Genomic DNA, 12,968 nt, shown 5'->3' with positions numbered 1-12,968 from the left:
ATGTTGGATACAGAAGTTTTTGTTTATATGAGATACAAAAGTGTTGGTAATGTGGGATACAGAAATATTGGGTAATGTTGGATACAGAGCCGTGATGTAATGTGGGATACAGAGGTGTTGGGTAATGTGGGTTACAGAAGTATTTGGTAATGTGGGTAACAGAAGTGTTGGGTAAAGTGAGATACAGAAGTGTTGGGGGAATGTGGGATACAGAAGTGTTGGGTAATGAGGGTTACACAAGTGTAGGGTAATGTGGGATACAGAGGTGTTTGGTTATGTTTCAAACAAACGTTTCAAGCTAAGAATCTTTATATCAAATAAATGCAAACGTTGTCAATAAATTATCTTTTTAAGTTGTCACATTAACACATCTCTAAAATAGACTTATTGCGCAACAAATTGCATAAATGATTTACAACTGCATACATATTCGGAGTCTTTTTGAAAGAACGATTTTCGACGAATACCCATCTTCATGTCCGAACATGTCAATATTTCCTTCGTTTTTCCGACACCGTGTTGGATATGCCTTTAAGAAACGGCTATATAAATCATGGTGGCATTGCTTTGTTTAGACCTGTGTCAGTTATGTTAAACTGTTCAATTGCGTTTACATTTTGTTCAGCAAAAATCTTCCTGGAGTCGTTTAGATAAAGGTACACACGGTCGGCATCTTGAAACTGGTTCATGTTTTTGGTCACACTATGTAATACAAGAACTTGGCATGGACTCATATGCGGTACCCACTTTTCAAGTAATTTTTTTTGGTTGGAACCCTTTTCAGGCGTTGTTTTCACACGTTTAACATGTGTTGTTCTTTGCTCTACCTTCTTGTATAAACAAAGGCGACAATTTAACCTTACCCGAGATAAAATTCACATTGAAAGCAACAAGCAGGTTTCAATAATGATATCTGGATGAGCACCGAAGCCAACAAACAGGATGTATCATTTTGAAACTTCAAAGGGGGCATTTGCATCGATGAGCATTGAAGAAGAATTGTGCTATGGTAAGTTAATTGTCCTTTTCAACGTAACTGCGGTACTGAACCTAGCGCATGCACAAAGCGTACCAGGGGTGGCAAACGTCATAAACAACAAAAAACAAAACGTTAAAAATGGTGAAAAGTTGCTCTGTTTTAGGAAGCCAACATCGCGAAAATTCTGTGGCGAAAAGAAAGGAATTCGGTTCTTCAAGTTTCCTAAAGGTTCGCACAAGCGAAGGAGCTGGATTCAAGCCATGAACAGAAAAGACTGGGTCCCAGATGGAAACTCGTTCTTCTGTTCAGCATACTTTGTTTACGGGTGGCATAATTATGAGGCTGGGGATGCAGACTATGCTCCTAGTGTATTTAGCTACAAGGAGACCGCCGTCGGCGAGAAGCGCCAGGAAAGGGCATTCAGAGGAGATTTATCTAAGGTTATTGCTTGATGGTTAAATAAAAATAAATTTTTGCACATCGAAAATGTCATGTTTATTTACATGATATTGTCAATATTGCTCACTTTTATATAGGTATTATTAATGGTAAAAATAGACAGGATACATTGATTTGGTTTTTAAAAAACTCATGTTTGAATTATCATACAGACATTTGAAGCTGCTGCAAAGGCCCACAAGGAAAGCTGCGATGCACACATACTGTGGAGATGGCAAGAGTGTTGTTGACGAAGTTGTTCAGACAGGTTCCATTGAATACCATGATGATATTTCCATCACTTTCACAGAAGATAAAGGTGCTTAACTTCACTGCTATTGTTTCATGAGTTAATTATACTTTCTGAAAGGATTGTTTTATGACATCAGTGTGTTTGATTTCATTAGAATGTGTAAATAAACAAGCGTTTTTGGCCATAATTTGAATCCATTACCATCGCTCATCTCAATGGTTATCCACACTACTATGAAAGCTGCAATGCAGCATGACTGTGTTATTTTTCAAGACTTTATATTATTACTTTACTTCTTACTTTTTCATTGTCATAAGAAAATGAAGTAATAATAGCTTTTACTCAAATTTCAGTATTTACTCTAAAATGTGTAGTGCATGATTAATTTCATTACAACATACTGGTAATACATCATTTGTAAATTAATCGGTTTAAAGCTGCACTCTCATAGATTTACCATTTTGACTTTTTTATTTTTTGTCTTTGAACGAGCCATTTTTTAATTGATGTTTTATGCATTTTTCTTTCTAACGGGTTTAGCCATAAAACATTAATTTTCGAACAGAAATATGAATATCTATGCTCTGATTTTTATGTCAGCAATCTTGTATCATTGGTTTGCAGATATTATAAAACTGTGAGAGTGCAGCTTTAAAGTTGCATGTGAATAATAAATAAGCAAGTATATGCATTTCTTTGAATTTAGTATATATATTCCACAGGCATGCAGTGTGACACAGACCCTCTTATAGAGGAAAACCAACATCTGAGGGAGGAGAATGAAAGATTGAGGAAAGAGCTGAAGATGATGAAGTGGGGGGTCAACATAATTAAGGATGATGACAAGGCCACACGATTTTATTCTGGTCTGCCAACCTTTGCTGTCTTCATGTGCTTATATAGGTAATAAATGAGTCATTCAAAGGAAGCATTACAGCATTTTATTATCATTCAAGTCATGAATTATCACCCTTTTCTGGTGTGGCTGCTTATGAATTTACTATACAATTGTTCAAAATAATTATTTAACATTATTATACTTATTTTTTTTTTAAATATTTTGGTGAATATCGGCAGTCATTCTTGATGCTAACATAGGAGTACCCAGCATAACACTGACATTAGCAGCTGCCAAATTAAGCCATTTCATTCAATACAAATATAATGAAATAATTTATAAATTTCCCTTTCAGCTTCCTTCTACCTAAGGCCAAAAAATGCAATATTGGAATGGCGCCAATACCCCAGTGAAGGACAGGCAGAAGCCACAAAGTTCAAGTTTGACTTTGATTGATCAACTGTTTGCTGTGCTTTTGCGACTGAAAGTTGGACTCTTGGTTCAGGACATTGCAGATAGATTTTCCATATCAAATTCAACTTTTTCAAATATCTTTATAACTTGGATCTGTTTATTACATGAGGAGATGAAAGTTATTAATGTTATTCCCTCCAGAAATATTATAAATGAAACAATGCCAACAAGTTTTAAGAAATTTCCAAATGTGAGAATTATTTTAGACTGTACCGAAATATTTTTCTCCCACCTCAGATAAGTAGATCCAATCATTTAACCAGGCTAGAAATTCTTATCTTGCCCACGGGCGAAGATAAAATGCCCGCATGGAACTGCTTTTTAATGGTCACCACATTGTAATTACCTCCCTTGTTGAAGACTGTCGTCATGGAAACCTTGTCTTGTGGCAATATTCAGAACGTTAGTTAACTATATCTCGCTTCAAATGTCACCATAAAACAGTTTTCACACACCTTTCAAAAATAATGCGTCACTCTCAAAAGAACTATTTAACTAAGACCGATTTGACTATAAACATAGTCGGAATCACTGCGCGTATATCCATGACGACCATGAATTATCGCATATCCATACACACTCATTTTTACTAAGCACAAAAGAGTTCCAGCAAAAAATACATTTTGACTTAATTTTGTTTAACTGAGATGGGAGAAAAAGCATCTACCATAGCCGCTCGTGTAAGATAGGTTCATCCCGACCCTCGCGCAGGGTGTTTTGCGGAAACTCGGTAAACCTCGTTTCCGCAAAACACCCTACGCTCGGGTCGGAATGAACCTATCTTACACTCTCTGCCATGGAAGATACTTATAATCCAACGATCTTCTAGTCTTCTAAGTAAAACCCCTTAGATGACAATCTTAATGTCATGTTAGTTTCACTAAACTCTTTAGATGGCAACATTAATGTTAAGTTAGTTTTAAGTAAAAACCCTTAGATGGAAACCATAATGTTATGTTAGTTTCAAGCGAAAACCCGTAGATGGCAACCTTAATGTTATGTTAGTTTCAAGTTAATCCCCTTAGATGACAACCATAATTTCATGTTAGTTTCAAGTAAAGCCCCTTAGATGACACCCTTAATAATAAGGTAGTTTCAATTAAAATCCCTTAGATGTAATGTCTTTAAGTTAGTTTCAAGTAAAACCGCTGAGATGACAATCTAAATGTCATGTTAGTTTCAAGTAAAATCCCTTATATGGCAACCTTAATGTTATGTTAGCTTCAAGTAAAACCCCTGAGATGGCAATCTTAATAATATGTTAGTTTCAAGTTCATTCCCTTAGATGACAACCACAATTTCATGTTAGTTTCATTCGCAATGATTCGGATGAGTTTTTTCTTTCTTTAGTCAACTTATAACTGCTGGACTGCTTAAGTGTTAAAGCATGACTTTAAACATCTCGAATTGAGGAAAAGCTTAATTTTATAAAGTTCATCATTGAGCATTAAGTCATATTCTCTAAAATCAATTACAGTCCTAAATCCCTAAGCATAAATGGTATTACTCATCCTGATTTATATGGAGATATTCTCAAACCGCCACGTTAAATTAAAATGCTTCCATCAGTTAGAATTTCTGATCGACTTTATGGCCATTCAAATTTTGAGTTGAACCAATATTGGAACGGCTTTATTCTACATGATTCATGTCATAAAGTTCTACGAGAACAAAATCGTGTTGTTCTCAACTCCCTGCGACATCTACTGACTACCATTTTTGACAGGTATGCCATTTTTCGACAGAGCTGAGCGTTAGAGTTTCCAAAGTACAGCTCATGTCATCATACTCTTAATGAAGATAAATGTTAAGCATTTTATTCCGAAAATATTGTCAACCCCGTTTTCGACTGAGGTTAGCGTTGAAGCCCGCGGATAGTTTTCTTGGAGACATGGGGTTATGTTCATGTATACTGTTTTCAGCTAGCCGATGCGGCCTTGTATATTATAGTCTTTTCGTAGTGTTCGAGTATTTTTGTATTGATATTCTGAATAATATCACACAGCATTGTATACATAATTGTTTTATTTTTTGTTCATTTTGTGTTTCCTCCTGGTTTGTACAACGATGCATTAAATCATTTAATGCATCGTTGTACAAACCAGGAGGAAACACAGAATGAACAAAAAATAAAACATTTAAATGTTTGACTATATGAAGATCTAGTTTTAAAGCTTGTATTTGAAGGCAAGCTTTGTCATATAACTGTCTTTAATGTCTGTGAAGTCTGCATCCGGTCGTTGAATGTGATGAATGTATCCGGTCGTTGAATGTGATGTTTGTATCCAGTCGTTGAATGTGGTGTCTGTATCCGGTGGTTGCATGTGTTGTCTGTTTCCGGCCGTTGCATGTGATGTCTGTATCTGGACGTTGAATGTGATGTCTGTATCCGATCGTTCAATACTTCAATTGATTTTATCAGTCTATATTTTTTTCGTTAGTAATTTTAACTTTCGAATGCAGCTGCTCTGACCTATACTCTTATCTTGAATTCAATCATTATTGATAAATAAAGGGATACGTGTGACGTAATGGCCATATAAACTTGTAGAATATACACGTGTTGCAGTTAAATCGAGTTCAACTGACTGTTCTAAGGAATCCAATCGCTTATCGGTCAGCTATTTGGATGTGTGTGTTGTCTGTTTGTCTGTGTGTATGTGTTGTTTGCTCGTTCGTGATTCTGGTTCAGCGTAGTGTGAGCCCTTACCCTGTGTCCGTAAAGAAGGTTTATATTTGAATACTCGAGTTCAACTGACTGTTCTAAGGAGTTCATTTTCTGATCGGTAAGCTGTTTGGATGTGTGTGTTGTCTGTTTGTCCGTGTGTATGGGTTGTTTGCTCGCTCGTGTCTCTTGTTCAGAATAGTTTGAGACCTAACCTTGTGTCCGTAAAAAGGTTTATTATTGAATTTTTGACTACTGTGTTTGTAACTGAAGTTCTTAAGAGTTTTATTTAAATTCCTCTAAGACGAGGCATGTAAACGAAAAACCCCAGATAACAACCTTTATGATATGTCTGTTGAAATCATGACACAGAAAGAAAAAAAAACAACAAAACACAACAACATGTGTCAGCATTGGTTATGGGAGTTTAAATTTAGTTAAACGAGGCACAAGACATCAACAGAAAAAGAGAAAGAACAGTTATGTTTATTTATTCTTGTACATAAATGTTAAGAAAGGCATCAACCCGTAAAAGCAGCTTGTTCTGTAGATATATTCATTCCTTAGTTTAATGATATTGTAATAGATTAAGAAACTTTTACACAAAATAGTTACGAGTTATTGTTGAGAGCATCACAAAAAAATCAAATTTTAATATCAATAAAGTTCGTATCTGGGGGCATGAAGATATATCGGGAAACGAGTGTTTTCCATCATCCTTGACGACTCTTTCCCGTTCTTCAGTCTTATAACTCATCACACAAAGCTGGAACATTCACATACATGAACAAGAAAGTTATGAGAGTATGTTTTACAAATATATACGTTATGCTTTTAGTCGAATGATGGGCAAAAGTTTGAAAATTATAAAATCAATACAATATGTTACAATTGGCTATTTTCAATAGTCTCAATCACACAATGAATATACTTGTACATACACATATATATTTATGTCTGCAACGGACGAAAAATTCGTAAAATTAAAGCATTATATTTAAATACTCCATTTCTATTAAATCAAGATAAGGTTAAACTCATATAAAGATGATAAAATTTAGATAAAAAACGCCTAGGTTGATGTTAACAAAATGTTACGATTTTTAGTTTAGGCTTTATGGTTGTGATGTGTTTGTACGTTTCTGTTCATCGTCGTTTGGTCCCATACCTTATTCCTCTAATTATTAATTATATATGAAATTTCAACGACTAAGCTTGTACAAAAATGTCTATACTGGAACCGGTTTATAACGTTAACTTTAACACTGATGTTTTACCCTTGTATGTATTATTTTGTTAATCATACGTAAATATTGTGATTTGTGAGCATATTAAGAGTTAACTGCTCTGTGCCTGAGTCTAGACTTAAGACTGTTTGTCAAAATTTACTCAGGTCTAGACTATAGAAAAAAAAACAACTGAACTTACAGCTCTCTCCATAAACGAAGAAACACTTGAAGTTTCCGTCGTCAAACTCCACCCTAGTCTTCGATGTAAGGTCTTTGAGCACGTCCTTCCATGATAGGTCATGAGGGACGTTTTTTACAAGGAGTCCAACGTCAACATCTAATATATGGCAGTGGCGAGTGTTTTGTGGTTCATGACAACGTAATGTCCAAACATACACAGTGGGGTCAGAGGTCCAGAATACTTGCAATGCACCTGCCAAACAAATTACTTTACAATTCGAATACCATAATTATAATATAATCATATCACATCAATGGGAGGCCCTATCAAATTATTGGCATGCTTTAACGAAAAAGGGGCAATTATTTTTCGGCCTTCGATAAGATTGTTAATACTGATTGTTTTTGATTGGATAATTTCAGGCAGAAAAGCATGTTCTCATCATGTTCATGCCATAAGCTCTTGCATATAAAGACCATGGACGGGTGGAAATAATGAAAAATGGTACCCAATCGTCATTTACACGCGAGTACCCGCGTACCCGTACTGAAGAATTTACTGATCATAAATATACGAGTTTTCCATTTTAAAGGCACATCAACAAATACAATATATTTGACACAAAAGTGTGGAATGACGTCACACACAAACGATATGAATGATTTGCTGCTGCATTTTGTAATTTATTGCTGCATTGGGCGGGTTCCCGTTCATGCCCTTCTCATAACCCTTACCTGTGCTGGTTTCGAATACAGCTGTGTCTTCTGTTGTTTGGGTTAGATTGTCAGGACGTTGAATACATTCAGGCTGATTCTCTGAACTAAAATAATAAACAATTATTATTTGATATGAGAAAACCACATATGACTTTATTGCCAGCAACCAGGAACACAATATTAATCTTAATGTATTTAATGGCAGCGTTTTGGTAAAAAAGCAAATTATTTCGACCGATATTCAAACATTTGTTCATAAATCACGAAATAACGAAGAGTAGTTATGATATAAGTTACAATTAATAGATGCATCTTTTTATTTTAATGTATTACTATGTTTAACTGATTTTACTTTACTGTTAAAAACAGAACAGAAAAACAACATATGATATGTATAAAGATTGAAACGTATAAGCGATATTTTGGCGCTTTCTAACTGGGCAATTTTTTGTAGCAATTCAATTAAAACCCAATTTGTAAAGCCTTATACTGTACACAAATACTTTGCTTTTTTAACTTTGACCATTCTAGTCAAAAGAGTAAAACCTATTAATGCATTAAGTTTAATATAAATAAAAAACTATTTATCAAGATAACGTATTGTGCTGTTATATGTCAAGAGTAACCTATGACAATTCCCAAAATATGAACAAAGAAAATAGAAATTTGGTTAAATTGTACTATTTTATTGATATTAATGAAATATGCAACTCTGTAATTGTCCCTACATGATTAAGTGGTATTATATAATTACGAATCATTGACGTTTTAAGTTAGTTTAGCATCAACATCGCCTGTGGTTAGCAGCGACATCCACCACCTTCTTACTTAATAAGATCTCCTTTGGTGTTGGTTGAGTACTCGTTGTCACCAATCTTGTCAACTCGAGCGAAAAAGTTGAAGTCGGGAACATACAGTGCACTTCCGTTGATCAGAGGGACACAGTAGTACAACTGAGACCAGTAGGCTCCAGTCATCTAAAATGTAAGGCTTTTTTTCAAGACAAAATCATCAGTCGCCAGCAGTCCTTTGTACAATATTTATGCGAAAAACAACGGAAACATGCTCAGTAGCAAAATGTTTAGTATCTAAACATTAAACTTTAAAGGTATAATGAGAGTAAATCATTTGGCCTTACAGGTATCATGTATAGTTCAGTGACGTAGGCCCGGGTCTGCACTTCGTTTTCAAATATGCCGAAACAACTAATGAGTGAGAGTGTTTAGGCTATTTTAACATTCCTCAGCCGTGTAAGGTAACTGAGCGTAGTTTTCTCAAGTACATACAACTTATTGAATGACGGTCAAACTTAGTTAAGTGTACAATAAATATAGTATTGGTGACTAAAAAGGCTCCAGATATACACCGCAACGCAACACATGCAAATACTGTGAGAAAAATAATATTGACTGGAAAAACATCTACAAGGACTACACCTTCCCTCTCCCCCAACACTAATGGCCTATACATTTAAATTGTCCTAGCTGCGCCCCTGTTATTCTTCAAACGGTGACACATGTTAAACCGTAGCGTGAATAACGTTTTCCAAAAAAAGAGAGTTTATTTTATAGAAATCATGTACATGTATAAATAAAGTTTTGGCGTATTTTCAAAAGTGTTAGTGATTTAGAAATGTGACAGATACCGATGGAGCGCGTTGAAAAAGCGAATGTATTCAAGCCAAAAATATTTTTGTAAACATGGCATTATATTGATAAAATAAGACTGCTTATTTTAGCTATGTGTTGTTTACTTTTTAGTCCATTTTCTTATCTTTATCAATTATTACTCAAAGAAACGTCAAACAAAGCAGTTGCTTTATTGTCCATGTAATCTAATTGTTTAGGTTTCTGATTTTCAAATTAGCTTTTATTTTAATCTAGCCTTTGACCTTAATTTTATTTTTTGTTACCTGGTGACCGCGTATAATATTGAAATTATTTCAAAGAATATTGCTTACAGATTACTTCTATGTCAGAGGAATAACCATTAACCATACACTACAAACAAGGGTTTAACAGTTTGCATTTTTGTTCTATATATTCATACTTGGAAGTAGATTGACCAATTTAACAATATTTCAGGTTCACAAAAGCGTGTTTATTTCGGTCGTATAAATACATCTCTTCTCAGAAAGACCATTCAAATAATTCCAATATAACACCAGGAATCAACATTTCACATTCTCGTACACTGATTGTCTTAAGATACGAAATCGGACCATGTAGAGAATATAGAATCCATATTAGGAAATAACCACACTTTATTGTGGTTTTGTGATGTTCAGATTTTCACATTTTGCTTTGACATAGTAATACAGCAATTAAGAACACACGTTATGTTGATTATTGTTTTTTAAAAAGCTGTTGAACTGTTAAAAAGGTATTACTTCGCTTCAACTTTAAATATTAAGTTTTAATTCATCAATCGTTTTCGATCAATTTATGTTTATACCCACGCTACATACGCTTGTGGTTAGATTACATAATTAACTGAATATTTGCTGTTCAATACATTGTGAAAGATGTCGTTATCTTAGTACACTGAGTAAAACATAAGTAATACATTTTAAAACATCTATTGTAAATCAAAACATTTTTTTTGAAAAATGACCAAAGTTATATTAAAATAATTTACAAAAAAGAATAGAAAAAGTATTTACGTATTTATCGAAGTCACCAATATTCAATCCTTTAGGAACTTTAACCGTTTCAGGATCCGACATAGCAGTTGGAGCTGCTACTAATACACACGCCAAAACAACGAACACAAATTTCCAACAGCTCATCTTTAATTTCTAGCAGAGATGTATTCAACGTGTTTAACAACGAAGAATTGCTTGGGTTATGCGATGTATTTTACACATTTATATATGATTTCACATTTGCAACACATGTTCCAAACGTGATTTCAACTAATGCAATGCAATTACGATAATATCATCCATAATCAATACACAGTCATAATGTTAAGGCCGCAAGGGTGAACACCTTTTGTGCACTAAATTTTCCTTTGCATTTGTAGGACTGTATAAGCTCATATCGTTAATCATGTGTTAATCACGTGTTCAATAGTTGCAGGCTCTACATCCAAGTTTCATAGGAAGTAAGAATAAACTAATTAACTAGGAGCTTAAATGTCCATATAGGAGGCAGTAAGGGTTTCTTTGTGTCAAAAAGTAATAAAAATAACGAATTAATTATAATTAATAAATCATTTCTTGATTTGTTTACAAGTTTCAATGAAGCAAACATATTTTAGTATCTTCTATCTAATTCGTAAGACCTGTGATGAAACCAAGTTCTTAACGACAGTTTCAAATTGTTGAACAGATTATCAGGCCAGTTCAGGTCGGCAAAGTTTCAGTTTTATAATATGCACCTCCTCCGACCCACGAGTTGAATAAAATAATTAAAAAACTGACCTAAAAATCAGCATTTGGCACAAAGATTATGAACAATAAGTTTTAACAAGAAGTGGAAAAAAGTCCTTTTAAACATTTAAAAAGTTAGGAAAGAATGAAACCCACATAAGCTATGGTATTTGTATTATAGCGACATGTGTATACAAAACAGTGTATACACTTAATGAAACTATCAGTCTCGCAATGATTGACATACAAAAGGCAAATGATTCCAGAATCAACAAGCATAGTAAAATGTACCAAACTTGGTTAGCAAATTTGTAATATAATACCTGACGAACTCTTTATAGAAATAGTGACTTCAGAATCATCTATAAATGAATTCTTTGAAAATGTTTATTGATCCAGTTATCTATATAGTTTTGTATAGAAGTAATCTTAATTAAGAAACCCTATGAAAACCTATATTATGTTTTAAAAAGTCATGTAAAGTCAAAATCGCACTAAATATTATCAAGCTTGTGTATAACCTATAATCTAGCAATTATATTCAGTTTTGTTAGAAAAAATAATTTGTTTTGAATTTTAATGAACAGTCTTAAAAGAAGGGGGAAGTATTAGAAAGAAACAGTTTCTTGAGCTCATGATATTCTTATATCGCACGAGGTATATTGGTCTGATGTAATTGCAGATTGTACTAAATTAAGTGTTGTCTATCAGGATATGCTAGGTTATACCTGGCTTATTCATAATTAAAAGTAGTTTGTATTTTAAGGATATAACTAATCGATGCTAGGCACAAGTCCTAAAGGGACTCGAGACCCAATCCATGTCATTTTTATATGAACGTAAACGATATTACCGTGCACTATTTCTGTTTTTAATTGCTTTCTTTACCATATATTGTGTACATGTATGCAATTAAAGTTGAGTTAATCGAACCCCACATCTCTGGCGAAACAAAAACACATGCTTTTCTCAGGCGTCGAATAAGACAATCTCCTTATCAGATGAGACAACAGCACTAGTTCTTTCTCAGGAGAGACAACAAGGCAATCCCCATTACCAGGCGACAATACAATCCCCTTCGCAGACGAGACAACAGCACAAGCCCCACGATCAGGCGAGTCAACAATACAATCCCCTTCGCAGACGAGACAACAGCACAAGCCCCACGATCAGGCGAGTCAACAATACAATCCCCTTCGCAGACGAGACAACACCACAAGCCCCACGATCAGGCGAGTCAACAATACAATCCCCTTCGCAGACGAGACAACACCACAAGCCCCACGATCAGGCGAGTCAACAATACAATCCCCTCCGCAGACGAGACAACACCACAAGCCCCATGATCAGGCGAGTCAACTATACAATCCCCTCCGCAGACGAGATCTTAACACAAGCCCCATGATCAGGCGAGTCAACAATACAATCCCCTCCGCAGCCGAGACAACACAACAAGCCCCACGATCAGGCGAGTCAACAATACAATCCCCTCCGCAGACGAGACAACACCACAAGCCCCATGATCAGGCGAGTCAACAATACAATCCCCTCCGCAGACGAGACAACACCACAAGCCCCACGATCAGGCGAGACAACAATACTAGCGCTTTAGCAGACGAGATAACAACACAAGCTTTCATCTTAGGAGTGCCAACATCCTAAACTCCTTCTCAGAGCAATAAACAACATACGTTGCTTATTAAAGAGACAACACCACACGCTCATACACATGTGAATCAACAACACGAGCTCCGCTTCATGAGAGACAAAAACAGAAGTTGCTTATTCGACGAGGCAAAAACACAAAAGTTGATAATAAGAC

At 35.0% G+C, this 12,968-nt stretch overlaps 2 protein-coding genes across 2 annotated transcripts; one reads left to right on the top strand and one right to left on the bottom strand.

The window, feature by feature from the left end:
* The first annotated feature begins 1,630 nt into the window (after positions 1 to 1,630).
* LOC128237950 (uncharacterized) lies at positions 1,631 to 2,964 on the top strand. The gene is made up of 3 exons (XM_052953525.1): positions 1,631 to 1,736; positions 2,393 to 2,536; positions 2,864 to 2,964. Exons 1-3 carry the CDS (start codon positions 1,631 to 1,633, stop codon positions 2,962 to 2,964), a joined length of 351 nt encoding a protein of 116 aa, XP_052809485.1.
* Positions 2,965 to 6,122: 3,158 nt separating this feature from the next.
* LOC128236527 (uncharacterized) lies at positions 6,123 to 10,660 on the bottom strand. The gene is made up of 5 exons (XM_052951433.1): positions 10,436 to 10,660; positions 8,602 to 8,750; positions 7,792 to 7,877; positions 7,076 to 7,309; positions 6,123 to 6,413 (listed from the first exon to the last, which is right to left on the bottom strand). The coding sequence occupies exons 1-5, from the start codon at positions 10,559 to 10,561 to the stop codon at positions 6,394 to 6,396; spliced, it is 615 nt and encodes a 204-aa protein (XP_052807393.1). The 5' UTR covers positions 10,562 to 10,660; the 3' UTR covers positions 6,123 to 6,393.
* Between the last annotated feature and the right edge of the window lie 2,308 nt (positions 10,661 to 12,968).

Source organism: Mya arenaria, chromosome 6, assembly GCF_026914265.1.
Source record: "Mya arenaria isolate MELC-2E11 chromosome 6, ASM2691426v1".
Classification (NCBI taxonomy): domain Eukaryota; kingdom Metazoa; phylum Mollusca; class Bivalvia; order Myida; family Myidae; genus Mya; species Mya arenaria.
The sequence above is the reverse complement of the archived record's forward strand: the minus strand, read 5'-3'. Positions and strand labels throughout refer to the sequence as shown.